The sequence below is a fragment of the Periplaneta americana genome, chromosome 14, assembly GCF_040183065.1.
Source record: "Periplaneta americana isolate PAMFEO1 chromosome 14, P.americana_PAMFEO1_priV1, whole genome shotgun sequence".
NCBI lineage: Eukaryota > Metazoa > Arthropoda > Insecta > Blattodea > Blattidae > Periplaneta > Periplaneta americana.
The window spans coordinates 7,798,995-7,821,832 of record NC_091130.1 but is presented as its reverse complement, the minus strand read 5'-3'; the positions used below and the strand labels follow the sequence as shown (position 1 = coordinate 7,821,832).

At 34.1% G+C, this 22,838-nt stretch overlaps 1 protein-coding gene across 8 annotated transcripts in view; it reads left to right on the top strand.

Moving 5' to 3' along the window:
• LOC138713098 (cytospin-A-like) overlaps positions 1–22,838 on the top strand; it is a 406,047-nt gene that overhangs the window by 189,823 nt on the left and 193,386 nt on the right. The window contains exon 1 of one of the 8 annotated variants that reach the window (XM_069844866.1): positions 9,159–9,312. The exons of the other annotated variants lie outside the window; for them this stretch is intronic. Within the exon in view, the coding sequence (XP_069700967.1) occupies positions 9,181–9,312 (132 nt within the window). The 5' untranslated portion in view covers positions 9,159–9,180. Of the gene's footprint in view, positions 1–9,158; positions 9,313–22,838 lie in introns of those variants that run through there. 8 annotated transcript variants of the gene reach the window in all.

Below are 22,838 nucleotides of genomic sequence, written 5' to 3'. Positions count from 1 at the left end.
GATATAAAAAATGAAACTCAAAACATAAAATTATTTAGGGCCAAATTAAAGAAGTACCTAATTTCTCACGCCTTCTATTCTGTAGGTGAATTCATGACATTCAGTAACACTTCATGAAATTGATACTAAAACTATGTGTTGTACTAGTAGACTATATTGTAAATCTCGTCTGTATATATTTCATCTAGACTGTGACTATAAATTAAGATTTTTATAATAGTATTAAGTTTTTTGACTTGTTCCATATTCTAGCTGTAAGCATGTATGAATACCATGGAATGTTAATAAATACAATACAATACAATAAAATTACATGAAATGCTCAATAAGTTTTTGTAGCTTTATTCTCTTCGGCTCTAATCAAGAATAACAACAATTGAGATTAGGACAAATGTTTATATGACATTTTTTGCTCAGAATGTCTTCGGAAATAAGCTCCGTAAGGGACGGTAAATCCTCGTGAATCACCCTGTATATTCCGAAGTTATATAAAAATATGCATTTGCATAGAAATCCGGGCTGTAGTCGTTAGTTTTTTCCGTCGTTTGGGAGACAGTGGACACACGAACACGTGTATTTTCTGAACTATGGACATGCTTACTCGACAGAACATTGGAGCTGTTTTGTGTGTTTTCCGTGTAATCCTCGTCGTAAACAAAACGCTGTGCACTGGCCGGTTCCGGTACTCCGTCGCCACATCTGCGCTAGTAATTTGTCATCGTGGAGTAAAAACAATGCAGCGACAGATGCACGGCCGCCCACACACGCTCAGGCTTCGGCAGCGTGGGAACTACTTTCTGGCAACTTGGGGCTGGTTCATCAAAACGGATTCCTTCTAATCTAATTTGTGCAGCTATTGCCGTGTTTGTAGTCGCCGCCGAGGTTTGTTCGTTTATTTGCTTGAATTCATATTTTTACTGAATTCTTTTAAATTCCTTCCTTTGAAAACTCCATACTTTTCTCCTTTCCTTGTTTCAATGCTTTTGTGTTTCCTTCCATTTTGTTATCTCCCCCATTAATTCTCTTCGTTCCTCTTACGTTTTCTTCGCCCTGATTTCTGGTCATTTGTTTTCGTTTGCAGTTGTCTTGGATCTTTTCTCCTTTACTTCGCTCAAGTACCCGCTCCCCTTTCCGTTTTCCTTTCCATGTTTTTTCTCTCTTTGTCTCTGATCTTTTTCCTCTCTCCATTTTCTTTTCTTTGTTTTCTTTTTCAGCACTCTAATCTTCCTGTTTGACTCTACTCTGGTTTTCTGGTTTAATCCATTCTCTTCTCCATTCTGGTCTTCACCTTCCCCCTACTCTGAGCTTTCCACATTGCTGTATTCTGGTGGTTTATGTTCCCCCCCCCTTTGATATTTCATCTTTCCTCTATTGTGTTTTTCATGTTTCCTCCAGTTTCCGAACTTTCTTCTTCCATTTAATCTGCTCTTTTTTTTCCTTGTTCTTTTTCGCATTGTTCCACATCTTACTTTCTTTTCCCTTTTCCAGTAATTTCCCTTTCACTCCGTTCCCACTAGTTTTCCTAATCTTACGCTGTCAATTTTCCGCATTTTTCTTTCATTTTTCAGTCTTTTCCTTATCCATTTCTCTTTTATGTTCACATATGTGCTTTCCTTTCTTTTTACTCGTTACCTTTTTTCATTACTTTCCTTTTTCTGTTAACTTTCCTTTGCTTTCCTCTTTTACTTTCGTCCCCTCTATTCTATTTTGTTCCTGTTTAATTTTTCCGTTCCTTTACTCGCATATTTTCTGGTCCTTACTTTTATTAGTTTTTTTTTTTTTTTTACTTAACTTTAATACATTTTCTGTATGGTACTTCCATTTTCTATCCCGTACTTTTCTCACTTTATTTTCATTTTTTGTCCCTTTTTGTTCTTTGTTTTTCTCCACCTTCTGTTATTTTTTGCCCGCTTTCTAGTGTTTATTTTTTGCCCACTTTCTGTTCTTTATTTTTCCCGCTTTGCGTTCTTTATTTTTCCCGCTTTGCGTTCTTTATTTTCCCGCTTTCTCTTTATTTATCTTTGCCCGCTTTCTATTATTAATTTTTTGCCCGCTTGTATTATATTTTTGCCCGCTTTCTGTTTTTTTTATTTTTTGTCCGTTTTATATTATTTATTTTTTCCAGCTTTATGTTTATTTTTTTCCTCTTTCTGTTCTTTATTTCTTGTCCGCTTTCTGTTCTTTATTTTTCCCGCTTTCTGTTTATTTTTCCCGCTTTGTGTTCATTTTCTCCCTTTCTCTTTTTTATTTTACCGCTTTCTTTTATTTATCTTTGCCCACTTTCTGTTCTTTATTTTTCCCGCTTTGCGTTCTTTATTTTTCCCGCTTTGCGTTCTTTATTTTTCCCGCTTTGCGTTCTTTATTTTCCCGCTTTCTCTTTATTTATCTTTGCCCGCTTTCTATTGTTTATTTTTGCCCGCTTGTGTTATTTATTTTGCCCGCTTTCTGTTTTTTTATTTTTTATCCGTTTTATATTATTTATTTTTTCCAGCTTTCTGTTTATTTTTTTTCTCTTTCTGTTCTTTATTTTTCAAGCTTTCTGTTTCTTTTTCCCGCTTTGCTTTCTTTATTTTTCCCGCTTTGTGTTCATTTTCTCCCTTTCTCTTTTTTTTATTTTACCGCTTTCTTTTATTTATCTTTGCCCGCTTTCTGTTATTTATTTTTGACCGCTTTCTGTTTTTTTTATTTTTTGCCTATTTTCTATTATTTATTTTTTCCAGCTTTCTGTTCATTTTTTGTCCGCTTTCTGTTGTTTATTTTTGCTCGCTGTCTGTTTCTTATTTTTTCCCGCTTCCTGTAATTTATTTCCGCCCACTTTCTGTATTTTAGATTTTTTTAAAATCTTTTTTCTGACCTTTATTTTTGTCCAGTTTTTTGTTTATTTTCTCTCGTCTTCTGTTATTTATTTTTTCCCACTCTATTATTATTTTTTTTTCCCGCTCGATTATTATTACTTTTTTTTACTTTTCCCAGCTTTCTTTTCTTCATTTTTTTACGCTTTCGTTTCTCTATTTTTTCCCCGCTTTTGTTTTTATTTCCCCTTTTGTCTTATTTATTTTCCTGATTTCTCTTATTTATTTTTCCCTTTTCTGTTCTTTATTTCTTCCACGCCTTCTGTTCTTCACTTTCCCACGTTCCCTTTCTTCTATTTTTCTCTGATTTTCCATATTTTTTCTCACTTTCCTTGCTTCCTGTTGTCATAAACGATTTTGTGTATTAACAGACCAAGTCAAAACGGGTGATGATTGCTGACGTTTCAACAGCTTTGTAATGGTAAATGTTTTTTTGACAAGAACTTGGATAAAGAAGCTCATCATGCCTGAATTGTTACGGTATATTTCTCCCTATGGATGAAAAATTGTCACAAGTCAAGATAAAGTAACTCTAATTGTTCGACTTCGGGACGGGAGCCCCATGATGCAGGGCCGAGGTTGGATGCAACGACAAGGAACTTCCTGCATTATTTCCATACGTGGAATAAATACGTGTATGGTCAAAATTTATAGAGCCGTTCAGGAAAACGGAGTCCACCGGGCCTGTTTCCGTGAACCGTAAAGACACGGCCTTCGGCGAGTTCCAGACTTGCTGCATATCAGAGATTCCCCGCTTCTGTCTTTTCACCTACTACACGAGTCATCATCTTTATTTCCAGGGATCACTGCCTGAGCTTAAATTTGTACAGTGCGTTTCCAAAGTCGGGCATATTTTCTACTACAACGAAATGGAAATGTTTTTAGAAAAACGCTCGGACACGTCAAACAATACACTTTTTCATAAAACTATTCTTGATATCATTGTGCGAGTTGTGACGTCATCGGAAACCTTTTTAAATTAATTGGAAGTTGAAGGCTTTCAAATAATACCTAATGACTACCCATTTGTTTATTTTATTGGGTTATTTTACGGCGCTGTATCAACATCTAGGTTATTTAGCGTCTGAATGAAATGAAGGTGATAATGCCGGTGAAATAAATCCGGGGTCCAGCACCGATAGTTACCCAGCAGCATTTGCTCGTATTGGGTTGAGGGAAAACCCCGGAAAAACCTCAACCAGGTAACTTGCCCCAACTGGGATTTGAACCTGGGCCACCTGGTTTCGCGGCCAGGCGCGCTAGCCGTTACTCCACAGGTGTGGACACCCACTTGTTATTTATTTTATTTCATATTTAAAGATTACTCTTTTATGATATACTAATTATGTATTTAATAATTTATTTGTGAAATATAATAATAATAATAATAATAATCATAAAATTATATTATATAATAATATAATATAATATAATAATAATAATAATAATAATAATAATAATTATTATTATTATTATTATTATTATTATTATTATTAAACTCAGAATAAATATGGAAAATGCCTGTTATTATTCGCTTGAGATGCTTTTGTCATCCAGTCTGCTGTCAAAAAATCTGAAAGTTAGAATTTATAAAACAGTTATATTACCGGTTGTTCTGTATGGTTATGAAACTTCGACTATCACTTTGAGAGACGAACAGAAATTAAGGTTGTTTGAGAATAACGTTCATTAGGAAAATATTTGGGGCTAAGAAGGATGAAGTTACAGGAGAATGGAGAAAGTTACACAACACAAAACTGCACGCATTGTATTCTTCACCTGACATAATTAGGAACATTAAATCCAGACGTTTGAGTTGGGCAGGGCATGTAGCACGTATAGGCGAATCCAGAAATGCTTATAGTGTTAGTTGGGAGGCCGTAGGGAAAAAAGACCTTTGGGGACGCCGAGACGTAAATGGGAGGATAATATTAAAATGGATTCGATGGAGGTTCCCACCATATGATGGTAGAGACTGGATTAATCTTGCACAGGATAGGGACCGATGGCGGGCTTATATGAGGGCGGCACTGAACGTACGGGTTCCTTAAAAGCCATAAGTATTATTATTATTATTATTATTATTATTATTATTATTATTATTATATTACTAAAGTATATAACAAAAGTAATATTCTAAGTGAATAATTTGACTGCAACATTAAACATTATTTCTACGTTTTAAATTATAATGAAACCTGAAATGTTGTCTATTTTTCTTGTCGCTTTCCGAAATGTTACTTTTTTTTACATTCAGAAGTGACTTTGTCCTTCAGTATCCCTTAGTACTTATGCTTCATGTCAACACACTTTATCAGGAGGACTAGTTACATGGCATTGCGGTAAACATAGAACGTGGCGACCTCTGTCATGGCGTGCATGGAAAAGTAACAGAATTGATGCTCTGCGATGAACAGAGGAGAAATGTGCGGTAAAAGTTATACGTCACACACGAGACGCATATTGTCCAAAGTCCTAAGAAAGTACGAGTAGAGTTATCAGATGACTGACAATGTTTTCAGTGCGTCTCATTTTTGCTATTGAGAGATTTTGAAGTAAAAAAAAAAACCTTATACAGGGTGATTCACGAGGAAAGGTCAACAATTTAGAATACGATATCTTAGGCCATTTTGAGTGAAAAAGTTCATATGAACATAGGTCCATTTCCGAACGATGTGTGAGCTAGATGCGTTTTTGGTTTGGTAAAACGTCTCGCCCCCATGTGAATCAGACGTTACCATATGCTGCTGAAGTGAAACAAGGTCACCGATGAATGACGTAATATTGGAATCTGCATTGTGAGCGTTGTAGATGAAAGAAGAGAAACAAACCGGGTGGTGGGGCATTATAAATGTCACAACAAATATGCTATCACTTATCGGTTCACAGCAGTTCAGTCAGCTACCTACAGTACAGTAGTTATACAGGTACAGTTATCGGAAGTGTTAAGTTGTGTTTTTCAAGATCCTTATAAATTTTCGACTGCAGAATACGCCGATATTGTGTATGTTTATGGTTTGTGCGATGGAAGTACATTGCATGCCATCGCTGAATATGAACGATGCTTTCCGAACAGAAGGGTGCCATATCGAAGAGTACTTACTGTCTATGGGGTTGGATGAAAGACTTGGTATAGCAAAGGAACGGGAAAACGAGAGAAGCGCTAATCGACCGTATTTTGGATGCGGCATAAAGACAGCCACGTGCAACTCTCCCAAGCGACCAGCGCGATTCACGCCCGAGCGCAACAGTGCATTGAAGCAGAAGGAGGTACCTTTGAAAACGCGCGAAAACATCGACCCCGACTTCTAGAATATTAGGTATGTATGCATACGTGAATATAAACTTTAAATTTGTCCGTTATCTGTCTCTAAATGCGAGTTAGTACAATGGAATCTCAGAAGTTTTTGTGAAATCAAAGAGCCATATCTCCGTAACCGTTCGAAAACGGACCTATATTCATATGAACTTTTTCAGTCAGAATTACTTCAGAATTCACATCCTAATTTTTTTACCTTTCCTCGTTACTCACTCTGTATAGCTGTCGATGTTCGTTGAGAAGGTATTTTCTCATAAGAGAGCGTGTAATTCTGCAAAGAGTCCGTTATTGAGAGGTGTCCGTTAAGAGAAGTTTCACTGCATAACATAATCTTAGTAAAGTTCACTCTTGAATATTTTCATATGAATTAATCGAGGCTAATCAGGGGATAACTATATATGAGAGCGATTATGTTTACTGGGTTTGACTGGTACAGTATGTTTGACTAAAATTATTGCAGTTCAACAATCTGGAGTGACTGTCGCTTTGCCCTCGAGTCCAGAGCTTCGAATGTGCTCGTTATCTCGTTCCTAAATGTATTTTCCTATCAGTTACGGCTATGAGGCCCGGGTTCTGCTTTACAGTGGCCAGCGCACGTAAAAGTTTAACTACTGCAGGCATGCGTAGGTGTATCGTAACACGCAGTGACAAATACTGTGAGCAGCGATAATAGCGCGGTGAATATTACGAATAGCAGATAATACGTTATTTATGTCCTTCCATAAACTTTGAATTCCCCAGCGCCTTTTGTTCTTCAATCATGACTAACTCCTGAGTAACCAGGGAAGTGTACTTTACGTAACAACCTATGTTCTCTCGGTCTCCATTTCTTTCCTCCTGTTTGGAGTTTCCTTGATTTGCTTTCCTTCCTTACATAACATTTTATTCTCATTTCTGTTATCTCGTTTATCTTCCATTATCTTTTGTTTCATTCATTCTCTTTTTGTTCTATTAATTCTTTCTCATTTATTATGTATAATTACTTTCTTACTTTTTCTTCCTCTTTCTTTCTTTCTTTCTTTCTTTCTTTCTTTACTCATTTTTCTTGTTTTCTTTCTCTGTTTTATTTGCTCCCTTTTCTTGTTTTCTTTCTCTCTTTTATTTGTTCCCTTTCCTTGTTTTCTTTCTCTCTTTTATTTATTTCCTTTCCTTGTTTTATTTCTCTCTTTTATTTATTCCCTTTTCTTGTTTTCTTTCTCTCTTTTATTTATTCCCTTTTCTTGTTTTCTTTCTCTCTTTTATTTATTCCCTTTCCTTGTTTTCTTTCTCTCTTTTATTTGTTCCCTTTTCTTGTTTTCTTTCTCTCTTTTATTTATTCCCTTTCCTTGTTTTATTTCTCTCTTTTATTTATTCCCTTTTCCTGTTTTCTTTCTCTCTTTTATTTATTCCCTTTCCTTGTTTTCTTTCTATCTTTTATTTATTCCCTTTTCTTGTTTTCTTTCTCTCTTTTATTTATTCCCTTTTCTTGTTTTCTTTCTCTCTTTTATTTATTCCCTTTCCTTGTGTTCTTTCTCTCTTTTATTTATTCCCTTTCCTTGTTTTCTTTCTCTCTTTTATTTATTCCCTTTTCTTGTTTTCTTTCTCTCTTTTATTTATTCCCTTTCCTTGTTTTCTTTCTCTCTTTTATTTATTCCCTTTTCTTGTTTTCTTTCTCTGTCTTATTTATTCCCTTTTCTTGTTTTCTTTCTCTCTTTTATTTATAAGCACTTGTTTTGACATTATTAACATGGTGGAAGAAAAAAAATAACTTTTTCTATCTGCCCTCATGAGAATGTTTGCTTATTAGCAAAATCAATAACATAAAATTCCTTAAAGGGAAAATTTTCAGAAATTTCGGGCAAATTTCCATCACTACATGCTAGTCGTTCAAACGTAACAGAGAACGATCGACTTCAAAGAGCGATCTGCAGAAGGAGGTGTAGCTGACAGGTCTGCGTCATAGATTCACGGCACGTAAGAGAGCCTGTCTTGTCAGCTGTTTGGATTTCAACGCTGAACATCAACATCTTTCTTTCTTTCTCCCTTTTCTCTCTTTCTTTCTTTCTTTTTTCTCTTTCTCTCTTTCATTCTTTCTTTCTTTCTCCCTTTCTTTTTTTCTCTCTTTCTCTCTTTCTTTCTTTCTTTCTTTCTTTCTTCCTTTCTTTCTCTCTTTCTTTCTTTCTTTCTCTCTTTCTTTTTTCTTTTTTCTCTCTTTCTCTCTTTCATTCTTTCTTTCTTTCACTATTTCTCTCTTTCTTTCTTTCTCTCTTTCTTTCTTTCTTTCTCTTTCTCTCTTTCTTTCTTTCTTTCTTCTTTTTTTCTCTCTTTTTTCTCTCTTTCTCTCTTTTTTTCTCTCTTTTTTCTCTCTTTCTCTCTTTCATTCTTTCTTTCTTTCTCTATTTCTCTCTTTCTCTCTTTCATTCTTTCTTTCTTTCTTTCTCTCTCTATTTCTTTCCTTCTCCCTTTCTTTCTTTCTTTTTTCTTTCTTTCTTTCTTTCTTTCTTTCTTTCTCTCTTTTTCTTTTCTCTCTTTCATTCTTTCTTTCTCTATTTCTCTCTTTATTTCTTTCTCTTTCTATCTTTTTCTCTTTATTTCTTTCTCTTTCTATCTTTCTCTCTTTCTTTCTTTCTTTCTCTTTCTATCTTTCTTTCTTTCTTTCTCTCTTTCTCTTTCTTTCTCTCTTTCTCTCTTTCTTTCTTTCTTTCTTTCTTTCCTTCACTTGTATTTTATTACTACTTCACACCTTTTTCTGATTATGGACCTCGGGAATTAGCATGCATATACATTGCAACTCTACCACAAGGCATGTTTCAATGTGTTACGCGGTATTTCACATAAAAACTAGCGAAAGTGCATACAAAGGCAATTTGCGATAACTTTTTTGCTACGCGATTCTGAAGTTATGTTTTCCGCGGCGGCAAGTATGACGTTATCGAAACCGGTCCGCGGATTGGTGCAATCCTTGAGACAGATATCCGGCACGAGATAGCACGTGACGTCACGCCGTTCGCGGCGGCGGCAGTAGTGGCGATGGCGGTGCCCCAATGCACAGTGCTTCGTGTCGCGGGCTTCGTGCTGGCGGTCCTGGTGCTGATCGTGGGCAAGATCGTGGTGTGGACCGCTCATTTCGGCTTCGCTCTTTTCTGTTTCGTGCTCGACATGGTGAGTTTTACCAAAAATTGTTCGTAGTTTGGTGATTTCGTCGGCTGAAGGTTGCGCCCAGCGTGAGTCATGCCGGCGAGCCACTCGACTGACTGCTCACAGCCGCGTGTTAATCTCGATTCCCGCCAAACACTTGCACAGATTTGCTAATTCTTCGTAAATAATTCTGTGGACTCCTTTCTTAGCACTGCAGTCTAGTTTAAAAATGTTGTCATCTCGTTTAAAAATGTAGTTTTACTCTTACGAATGTAGCTGTTTCAAATATCAAATAGAAATCGATTCACGAACCTCTTTTCGGTGTGTACTTAGCCGTTTATTAGTCATGTGCGATTGTCTTTTTCTGCGTTGAAAGAGAAAATACTTTTTTCGGACCGCATTTATTATTATTGTTATCCAAATATTGAAACCCTATTTTGCCTTTGGTATATTAGGGTTGTAGTTTGTTACATGTGAAATACATTATGTAGAGATAATACACAATTTTAAAGAAGTAGTAGTAGGCATGAGTCATATAAATACACTAATTAATAGACAGTGAACAATACTAAATACGTTATGCAATAATTACATTCAGTTAAAAACAAAATGAAATAAAATTAGAAATTATAATCGAAAGTGTAGAGAAATTGCAAGAATCGATACTAATAATAAATCTGTAGCCGAAATTTTTCTGGTAATTTTCGATTTTCCAAAAATAATTGGTCCTAACATATATAATTAACCACCCTGAAACCGAAAATCGCTTTTTTGAAATTTTTGTTTGTATGTCTGTCTGTCTGTCTGTATGTTTGTTACCTTTTCACGCGATAATGGCTGAACGGATGTCGATGAAAATTGGAATATAAATTAAGTTCGTTGTAACTTAGATTTTAGGCTATATGGCATTCAAAATACATTATTTAAAGGGGGGTTATAAGGGGGCCTGAATTAAATAAATCGAAATATCTCGCTTATTATTGATTTTTGTGAAAAATGTTACATAACAAATGTTTCTTTAAAAATAATTTCCGATAAGTTTTATTCCTTGAAAAAGTTTGATAGGACTGATATTTAATGACATAAATGAGCTTTAAACTTAAAATAAATGCCATCTAAGGCCGTGTAATGAATTAAAAAACAAATGACTTCGTCTATAAGGGGCCTTGGACAGCAACAATTGAAAGCTATGAAAGATAGCCTACAGACAATGTTTCTGTGTTTGTATGAAGTAATATCGGAAGCTAAATTAACCGATTTGTATAATTAATTATTATTTCACCACTGGAAAGTGTAGTTTCTCTGGATGGACGTAATGCTATAATGTTATTACAGTAACTTCTGATATAATATAATATAATATAATATAATATAATATAATATAATATAATATAATATAACATAATATAATATAATATAATATAATATAATATAATATAATATATAATATAATATAATATAATATAATATAATATAATATAATATAATATAATATATAATATATAATATAGTATGTAATATTATATAATATAATTTAAGTTATTTGAAGGGTTCACAACCATAGTGGGCCAAGCGCCATTTACTGAATATGTAGAAAAAGGGTTAAAATTAAGTTATTACCATAATTCAATGGAAACCTATAACAAGTAAAATAAAATGTACACATTAAATCTAAATGATGTCAATCTTCATTAAACTATGGTTGCATGTAATACAAATTAAGAAACATGTTAAAGGAATTGTCATTGCGCCAAATGAGTGTCTCTGGACCAAAATGATCGAATTTTAATTATTTGGATGCAATTTAAATTAAGTAACATATTAAACGATTTATTCTTCTATCAAACACGAATGTTCCCTGGATCAAACGTCCTATTTTAATTATGTAATTACTTTATATTTATTTCTAACGGGTGCAGCGGAGCGCACGGGTACTGCTAGTTTATTACATATAATGAAAGTAACATCTGTCCATTCTTATTATTATCATTAATTTCTCTAAATAGATTTACAAAACCTCTAATGGCAATTACATTAATATTCTCATTATAGAAATATATTTTAGATTTATATATATATTTTTTTCTCCCTGTAACATAGTTCTAGTAAGCTTATATTAAATTAATTTTCATCATTTTACTAGCTATCTCAAATCTTAAATTAATTATAATTGATTGAATTAAATTAGCTCATAAATTAAGTTACTACTTCACCTTACAGGTTTATGTAAATTTAAATAAATATGTAGTCTACTAGTCGTTAACTTAACTGAAGAACATTGCTGGAGAACCTTTTAAGTGTAGTGTAAATATTCGTAATTTAAATATGTATTGTATTGATTAAAGCTGGTTGAGTGGAAGAGAAGGCCTTATGGCCTTAACTCTGCCAGCGAAAATAAAACATTATTATTATTATTATTATTATTATTATTATTATTATTATTATTATTATTATTATTATTTGAATTAGGCATGTGCTATTGCAAATAGGCCTATTGTCTTTTTCTGTGTTGAAAGAGAAAATATTTTTTCAGTCCGCATTTAAAGGTGGATTTGACACTGCAATCCAACGCAGAAATGTCATTTTGTAAACACGTTTGTAGTGTTATTTAGATTTTGTAGAGTTTAGTTATCTTGACGTTTTGAAGAAGAAATAATTTTGCGGACTATCTTTCAAAGTGGAGATAGATTTTCAGACCAGTTTTAGAGTTTGAAAACATGTTTGTAATGTCATTTAGTTCTTGTGTAGTTATTTCTGATATTTAGACTAGAAACAAGTTCGTCATATTTCGAAGTCAGAGATATGTAGCCTAATTTTGTCTTTCTACGACCATACTCAAATGAAGTTATTATGCAATGATCATGTGTATCGAAATGACATTCATTTCGATAGAGATTTTTTATTTCAATAAATACCATATGCATTTTCATAAAAGTTCTTTGATTTTGCAGTTAATAAAGTATTGCTCACTTTTACAGTTTCCTACGTTACTTCCATTTAATCAGAATTGCTTGAATCAGACATTATTAAATAATTTTTATATTTTAGTTAACGTTAAAACTTACAAAAAGGAACCGTGATTTCATTCATTTATTTTCGTATCTATAGCAACTGCAAATAAAAATCACTTGCATTCTTTTGTTTTCCGCTGTTTTGTTTCTCACTATCTAAAACCATATTCATACTTCCATATTGTCCATGTAATTAAGTGTGTATCTAAACATTAATTTTAATTTTTAATGGCTTAATTAATTTTTGTCTAACCTTACTACAGATCGTAGAAAAACAGTTTATGTAACTGTCATATAATGGCTGTTAAGACATTCTACCTCAATAGCTGTCATATGATCGTTGCATAAATAACTATTATAAGAATGTAGCGATTTTGGAAATTCTGTTGACCACTTATCAAAATGGTGTTAACTTTACATACCAGGTTCCGAGTTCTTTGATATTGTAAACACGCATGAAATACTATCATCTTGCTTTTTGTTTTGTGTTTGAATGGCAAATGAGTTTTACGTCCCCTACGTCTGCGTTCAAGTTGGGGAGATTATCAATTTTGCAAACACGCTTGAAGTGGTATTTGGATTTCAGGTTCAACAATGACGACAAATTGCTGGGTCCTTACCTCAACCCATTTAGAGTTCAGAATACCTTCAGTGTCATTGCGCTGAAACAATCTCTATTACATGGATACATGGATAAGACCAATTCGGATTTGTAGAGCCAAAAATATTATTTTCCGGTATGAATTTGCTGAAATAAATAGGTAGGTAGGTAGGTAGGTAGATAGACAGATAGACAGACAGATGATGGAAATGGAAAAACGACGTAACGTACATTTAGTTGTTATTCCAGGGAACGCCTCTATGTTTAACAATAGAAACAGGTGTTTCTGTGACTGTTACACTTTTACTACGCCACACTACTTTTGACCAATAAAACGGTACGAAAGGACGTCTTTCAACCAATCGCACAATTTTATCGCGTCCCTAGCATTTGTTTAATTTTATCGCGTCCCTAGCATTTGTTTATTTTTATTACTACCCTAGCATTTGTTTCTTTGTTTGCCAACATTTCAAACTGCACTGGTCTGGACGTCAAAAAACAGAAAATTACAAACCACTCCAGTCAATGCACAGCACTTTCAAATATGACTCGCATTGGCATTCAAGAACAAGAATTAATAAAGATCACTGGTCATATATGAAGAGCACCATTCGGAAATCCTGAATAAGTTGAGGGATACAACGTGTACATTAACGAGTTCACTTCTTTTACGCACACGTCCAATATAACATCAACTGAACCACCAACCACTAAAACATTCAAATTTGAAAATTGTACTTACAGTAATTGTTTCTTTTAAAATTATTCGTGTTTATTTTTTATTTCATCATCGTTAATTAAAACGTTTCTTGTTTACTTCATCATCCCTAATTAAAACTTTTGTAACACTTGTTTATATTATTTAGGTTATGTTTGTTATAGCGTCTGCTATATGATATTATGGATAGTCACGTATCAGAGATTGTTTAATACTAAGATTTATTGAAAATCATCTGTCAAGTGACGTTGATTACTGGAATTCGGATGATTGAAGTGGAATGCAAATATTTTAATAAAAATGAAACTGAATCAACAAAGCCTTCTTGACTAGTAACCGTCCACAGAGTTCAATGAAGATACCATAGTTGGCACAACTGATAACAAGAAAACAGCTAGCGTAATGTTGAGATGGTACAATAATACATTTGAAGACAGTTGTATTTTCGTAAGCCAATTAATATTTTATTGTACTGGAGTACTTCGTTACTTCTAATCTTTATATACTTTCTTCTAATCGTGTAATAGTCAATTAAATCCCACTGGAGTTTTGATATTCTCTAGACTATTACACTCTTACTACGTCATACTACTTTTGACCAATACAACCGTACGAAAGAACGTATTTCAACCAATCATGGCTGCTTATCGCACAATTTTATCGCGTCCCTAGCATTTGTTTAATTTTATCGCGTCCCTAGCATTTGTTTCTTTGTTTGCCAACATTTGAAACTGCGCTGGTCTGGACGTCAAAATATATATATATAATTACAAATCACTCCAGTCGATGCACAGCAGTTTCAAATATGACTCGCATTGGCATTCAAGAACAAGAATTCATAAAAATCACTGATCATACCTATGCATCTTCTGAAATCCGATTTACAAATAAATGAAGAGCACCATTCGGAAATCCTGAATAAGTTGAATACACCATGTAGGCCTAAATCAACGAGTTCCACTTCTATTACGCACACGTCCAATATAACATCAATTGAACCACCAACCACGTTCAAATTTAAAAATTGTACATTCAATAATTATTCCTTTTAAAATTATTCATGTTTATTTTTTATGTCATCGTCGTTAATTAAAACTTTTCTAACACTTGTGTACAGTATATTAGTTAGGTTATGTTATAGCTTCTGCTATATGATATTATGGATAGTCACGTATCAGAGATTGTTTAATATTAAGATTTATTGAAAATCATCTGTCAAGTGACGTTGATTACTGGGATTCGGATAATTGAAGTGGAATGTTGCATTGTAATAAAAATGAAACTGAATCAACAAAGCCTTCTTGACTAGTAACATTTCCATCATGTATAATAGATCGAGAACTTCTCGACGAGAGGTCATTGCTCACTACTGCCATCTAGCATGCATCTAGCGTAATATTTGTAATGTTGAGATGGTACAATAATACATTTGAAGACAGTTATATTTTCGTAAGTCAATTAATATTTTATAGTATTGGAGTACTTCGTTACTTCTAATCTTTATATACTTTCTTCTAATCGTGTAATAGTCAATTAAATCCCACTCGAGTTTTGATTTTCTCTAGATAAATCAAAACGTCTAGTGAGATTACTGTTGATAAAAAGTCTTAATAACTCTAATTATAATTATTGTAATCGAATACTTCAACAAAGAAAAATTAAACGCTTGAAGTCTAATGAATTTATTTCGAAAATTAACCTTGAGAGATAGACTAGCCCTGCGTCGTAGAAATGTTGTCTCGAATGATTGATTAATTTTTATCCGAAACCAACAAAAGAAACGAACAACATACATGATCACGAAAGATCTGTCACGCCACAAAGTAGACACGGAAGACGCAAAGGCCATGAACGCTTTTGCGTTCTTATTGAATTACAGAATTAGCGTATCATTATTTAAAATAGAGATTTCTTAAAATGCAGCGTGAAGTGTGTAATGGGGAAGCATGTAACACATCACATAGCATTGTTTTTAGAGTATAACTTCAGTACTTAGTTGTCTCATTTATAAATTAATATTCTGGTGCTACTTTTGAAGGTAGTGCTAGGTTACAAGATCAGTTCTTAACTATTGCTAGTGCACGGACATGCAATGCTGTCTTTCAGATATTCTGTGAACCGCCTGCCGAATTTCAATTGGACCTGAACATCCTTTTTAAGTATCCTGTTAACCTTTGAAGTCGTTTGAGAACATTGTTACCGGTACTAGGTGTTTAGTCCAGATAATCTTGTTTGCATATTATTTATTGGGTTATTTTTACGACGCTGTATCAACATCTAAGTTATTTAGCATCTGAATGAAATGAAGGTGATAATGCCGGTGAAATGAGTCCGGAGTCCAGCACCGAAAGTTACCCAGCATTTTCTCGTATTGGGTTGAGGGAAAACCCCGGAAAAAACCTCAACCAGGTAACTTGCCCCGACCGGGAATCGAACCCGGGCCACCTGGTTTCGCAGCCAGATGCGCTGACCGTTACTCCACAGGTGTGGACTGTTGGCATATTTCTATCATAATTTTTTTATAGCTTATAAATTATACAGATTTATAGAACTAACACATTTCTTTCTTTCTTTATTTCAAAACGAATGATGCTAGCCACAATTTGTTATACCTCAAATGTAGAGTATCTTTGGGAGATTACTAACCTCTATAGCAAATGTTAAAAATTATTTATTTATTCGGCTGGAAATTCACTTAATGACCCGTTATTAACGTCAAATTAAGCAGGAGTTTTGATTCCCTATCACGAGATGCCCACATGTTTATTCTTTATTCTGCATATATATATATATATATATATATATATATATATATATATATATATATATATATATTGTCATCAAAATTATTATTCTTTTAGAGATCCAGTTGTTTTCTATTTGTTTACCAGTCCCAGTAGGCCTATTGTGTTTCTTTGGGGGCATTACGACCACAAAATTCTCTCTGGTATGCCCTTTGAGTAGCTGTAATTGAATTCGTAATCCAGTATTGCTTCACAAGGAAGAGCCGTTGATTTAATGTGTACTACATTTTCAGTGACTGAAACAAAATGTCGAAAACAACTGCCAACAGTAAGGGTTAACTCAAGAGTTGTGACTTTGCATTAAAGGTAGGTCTTTCTATAATTTCCTGATTTATAGCTCAATAAATATAGCCCACCTTCTTCCACAGTATATTGCATCGAAATAAAGAGTTTAACCATCATGTGACAACACAAACAACATAAAAATATTTAAAAAACAATTCATATAAAATCTAAAATATATCAGAACCCTTAAGTGATACAATTCCGAAGGCCATTTTGGATTCTACAACCAAAAATTTGACATGAATTGATATATCAACACCAGATACATCTAATCCGCCATGACGTGAACAAAGATTGATGAAATAAATAAATAAATAAATAAATAAATAAATAAATAAATAAATAAATAAATAAATAAATAAATAAATAAATAAATAAATAAAATATCAACACCAGATACAAATGGCTGTTAACCAGTGATTATTAAAAATAATAATGGACATGCTATTTATAGTATTGGTGAAGAATTGTATAGAATATGACGAATTGAACACTGATATTAGATTATAATGCAGAGAATGATCCAAGCCAATAATAATAATAATAATAATAATAATAATAATAATAATAGGCTAATAATGATAATAATGATGATAATAATAATAATAATGACAATGACGATGAAAAGGATGACTGTAGTCTATAATAGTGATAATAGTCATTAATAATGATGATAAAGGTACGGATGGTGATAATGATGACTAAAATAATACCGATTTAGTGGTGATGATAAGAAGATAATTTTAATGACAGTTCGGTTGAAAAGCTTTTGTCATCGAGTCTGTTGTCAAAAAATCTGAAAATCAGAATTTATAAAACAGTTATATTACCGGTTGTTCTTTATGGCGGTTAAACTTGGACTCTCTCTTTGAGAGCGGAACAGAGATTAAGGGTGTTTGAGAATAAGGTTCTTAGGAAAATATTTGGGGCTAAGAGGGATGAAGTTACAAGAGAATGGAGAAAGTTACACAATGCAGAACTGCACGCATTGTATTCTTCACCTGACATAATTAGGAACATTAAATCCAGATGTTTGAGATGAGCAGGGCATGTAGCACGTATGGGCGAATCGAGAAATGCATATAGCGTGTTAGTTGGGAGGCCGGAGGGGAAAAGACCTTTAGGGAGGTCGAGACGTAGATGGGAAGATAATATTAAAATGGATTTGAGGGAGGTGGGATATGATGATAGAGACTGGATTAATTTTGCTCAGGGTAGGGACCAATGGCGGGCTTATGTGAGGGCGGCAATGAACCTCCGGGTTCCTTAAAAGCCAGTAAGTGAAAAATGTGACAATGGTGACGAACGATGATAATGTCAGTGGTGACGATGACATCGTTGCGACAGACTATGTTGACATCAAGAACGGTAGCGGTAAAGTCACTGGAAGCTACGGTGATCAAAGGAAAGAAAACGACAAAATACAACTGAAAATCGTTAATCTTCGGAGTGAGATCTGTACAATGTTAACTTTCGAAGCAGCTAAATAGATGGAGCAATATCCGTTCGTATTTCACTTGGAAGTTGGTTTATGCAATAAATTACCAGAAGGCTTAATTTGTTAACATGCAAGCATGGAATTATCATTACTTATATATTTCTTCTTAATTATATAAACTCTTTTATTTTTAAAGAAATTTGCTAATAGTTACTTAGAAATTTTATGCATGATTTACGTGAAATAAAATTGTAGATTCGCCATGTGTGTGATTTGAAGGAATTCATGGCACAGCTTTTCTTTGCATTTCGTGTGCAGGAATGTGGTATGCATTCTTTCTTTTTTACGCATGCTCGGTTTATGCAACAAACCTTTATGTAGTGTCACTGGGCCGTGTGCCAACCTACTGGATACAGGATACACCTCACACCGATCCGTATCTCCACCCATTGTTGTACTAGCAGGTGCCTGACTTACCGATTTTTAAAACATCGGAGATATTGAAGGATAAACTGGTAGCGTTGAAAGTTCATAATGTGAATAACATTTAGGCCCAATTGTATAAAACTCCCTGACTAAAGATCAACTTTAATCGAAGATCGAAAAGTAAACCGAGTTCAGACACTTCTTCTATTGTATAAAACTTTTCTGCGATCAAATTACCTTGGTTCAAATGCACGTTCACGTGAAAAGGATTTGGCAACATCGCATAAACAAGTGAAATACGTGATGCGCGGACCATGTTATACAGGTTTATTCAGTGTTGCCAATCTAGCGATTTTAACTCTTTTTCAACAACAATTTCTTTTAACTTTTATATTGCTTAAATAGGGATTTAGTGACCTTTTTAGCACCCCATAGTGACAAAATTTAATCTTTCTTTGTTGATAATGAGAAATCTAGCGAATTTACAACTACTTTTTCGCGACTTTCCGTATTACACTCTGTTGGAGACACTGTTTTTTTTTTTTTTTTGCAATGTAAATAATGGCGGACAATAAGAAGAAGGTTGACTGTTCTCCGAGTTGTTATCATGTTATGGTGTTTGATACTGCTAAACATAATAAAGCTTTGTAAAACGACAATTTTCGTTTAATAATACAGTTAATTGAAAATTTATGAATGTACCCATCATATCCATTAATAATTAATGGTTGTTATAAACATAATATAATTATAGGTTATGTTATTTGATACTGCTGAACACGATAGAGTCTTATAAAATATAAGATTGTTTGTGTATTAAGGAAAGAAATTGAAAGAAATATATATATATATAAATGTACCTATCATATCTATTAATATTAATAATAATGGATATTTTATTTGCACAATCTGTCACTCGTATATTTCAAACAGAAAAGAAATAACTGAACTTGGATCATCTAACTTAATCGGAGAAATTTCTTCAGTCAAAGTTGACTTTAGTTTGAGACAAATTAATCTCAGATTAGACTTTATACAACACAAAATTCCAAGTTCAGCTGAAACAAGATCAATTTAACCTCTGATCTAAGATTAAATGGTTTATACAATCGGGCCTTAGAATAGAATCTGACCCGACTTAGTTCCGAAGAATAGTAGCCTATAGCATGAAATGGTTCGCAAAGCTAACAAAACAAACAGTCCCTGGGTCCAAACAAAACAAGAATGTCAACATCAAGTGGTGCCTTCATATGGGCTATTCCATATGAAATCGATCAGTAAAAAAACCTCCCATTTTTTTTATACTTTAATTTTTTTCCCTATTTATACAAGGTGCTGAGTAGAGTGCATTTTCAAAAATATGTTATCGAAAGTCAAACGGTTTTCGTATTATTGAGCGACAAATTTAGCTTATTTTATAAAAACAAGCCTCTTTCAGTGCTCAGAACTCTGGAACCATTTACTGCAGAACATTGAACGGGAGTTCATTTTGAAGCTGACATTTGGTAGGTTATGTTAAGAAGTGACCCTTATTTTTATTGTACACAGAGAGACAGATAATTTGATTTTACTTACTTTTAGGCTTTTTGCTTATTTGTAAAAATGTAAAAAAATATTGAGAAAAAACCTTGCATTATTAAGAGGGATTCGGCATTGTTTGCTTAGTGGTATGGCAATAAGTTTTGAGGGTATTAAATAGACTTTCACACGCCTGGACTTGAACGGCGCAGTACCGCACGCACTGGCCGAAAGCTGAAGATAAGCGAGCGTTGGGCGTCATTTTACTCCTGTGTTTATGAAAACTTGTGATAAAGCTAGCCCAGCTATGCGCTACTAGACGACACATCACGTGTTTATGTCTCCTGGCCTTGCTTGCCTCGGCTAGCTGCCGCTTCACAGTCAGCTGGTTAGTTCACGCGCGTACTATTTATTTTCTTCATTTGATATTTTCAATACTTTCTTATTAACATACCATCAGTAAAAAATACGTGTTTGTTTGTACTTTCAATGCGGAATCTAACTATATATTTTTAAAATATTTTTTCGTAAGCAAAGGCGTCTTAATGAGGAAAAATCTAAATTTCTCCATTTCCATAAAAAGTAAGAAAATCTGTTTATATGTCAATATAAACTTTAATTTCTCAGCATCAAAATAAACCATGATTTTGATCATTGGGTGAAAGGGTTTCGCAGCTACAATAGTTTAAAGTTGGTAATTTTATGAAAATACGATAAATTAAAATATTTTTAATTTAAACACTATGAAGTTCTGATGCCTCAAACTTTGCACAGAGCATTGTATCACAGTTCTCTACGTACAAAAAGAGTTTGTTTGTATTTAGAAATTGTAAGGTCAATTTTCTCTATATTTCGGGCGATTTGAGATGGAATAGCTCATATGCAGTACTCCTACAAAAGACTTTCCGGTTTAGAACACATGTAATTTACGTTTTATGTATCTAAGGTGCATGAAAATAGTACCAATGGAAAAAGAAACTAAAAAAGTTTAGTTCCTTACCTTAAAGATGTTCAATTTGCCCCCTCTTGGTAACACAGCACACAACAAACCTATAGTCAAGTTCCACGTAGGTACGCGGATTTTTCGCCAGATTCTGAGTTTATGTCTGTTCACCTTACCAGAAAGATGAAAAGAGGCTTAGTCAGAAAACACCACGGAACGAATAGGTTCACATCATTTTCAATTAAAGTCTGCATACTTATGCAGAAATTTCTTCGTAGCACTTTGTCCTCTGGTTTTAGGGATTGCAGCAACTGTAGTCGGTAAGGATGAAATCCAACCGCTTGCGAAGAATCTAGCCTTAAAATCAATGTACCATTGTAGGCCCACTGTATTTGCTTGTAGTATTACTTTCCTTTAATCGCCACGGTGGCTCAGTGCTAGAGCCCTGGACTTATAAGCCAGAGAGCCCGGGTTCAAATCTCGGTTAGTCTATCCTCAGTTTATAACTTGTATTTGGGTTAGCCCGTGGTCCAGGCTAAACAGAGGTTTTGTTCGATGAATCATCCATTCAAGCTCTATCTTGGGTCGCTACCGCGGGGTAAAACCCTGTATTGCCCGGAATGCTACCCACGAGATGCTATCTTACTCAGCGTCTAGTAAGTTCAGTAGGAAATATCTGACCGCCACCGCCATCTTTTTGGTGTGTGGTAGCCTTTAAGTAGAGACACTAAGATTAATAGAACCAGAAAAAAAGTGTGATGTTTAAAAGTAACGCTTGACTAGTCGATGATGATGATGGTGATGATTATGATGATGATGGTGAAGTTAATGATGTGGTGATAGAAATCTTATGGAGGCCTAAATTCCTGGAGAGATTCACCTTACAAACTCTTTGTCCACTTCAAAATCTAGCAGAACTTTTCGGAAATCGAAGCGCGGTCTTTTAGCGAGAAGCTGTCAGTTAAAGGCTGGTTCACAATAAACCGGAAACGAGAATCGGAACGAAAACGAAAACGGTAAAATTGTTAAAATGTGTACATTTAAATGTGAGCATTCACTATTAACGACAAGCTTGCCGGAGCCCGGGATCGGGAACGAAGAGTCGGCCAAGTTTCAACTTTGGCGTTCACGTTTCCGATCACAGCCTACTAGATTCATTCTATTGCCATCTAAAAGCTATTTTGTCGTTGTATATTTTGTAGCAAGAAGACCGTGACATAACCTATACATTATTTTGTTCTGTGCTGTGCATCATGGAGCAAGTTTCATTTGATGAGATTCTAATATTGAGTGTTGAGGAAAATCCTCACGTTTTCGATAAGTGGCGCGCCTCGTATAAAGATGAGAAAATGAAGGAGAATACGAGGCTTTCAATAGCTGCATCTTTGAACACCGATCGGAAGCGAATCATATTTTATTACTGTATTGGTTGTATTGCACACTACATATTCATGCTTCAATTCAATAACTAGCCTACTGTTGTGTTCATTTTTGTTCTATTGCAAATGTTTCGTCTCTAATTATTTTACGTTATGGTAGACTTAAAATAGGTTGTGATAATAAAGATGCATGGGCATATTTATAGTACCGTACCTAATGAAATGTTTCAGTTGAAATTTCGAAGTTGGTTAACCTGTGTTTATGTTGGCTGCCTTGTACTCATGAGAGAACGCCATTGGTCAATTATACACAAATAACATCAGAATGCGTAATATCGACTTTACATATCGTTATTGACATGCATATCGATATGCATAGTCGTCTATGTTCTCGGTTTATTGTGAATAAAAAATTTTCATATTCACG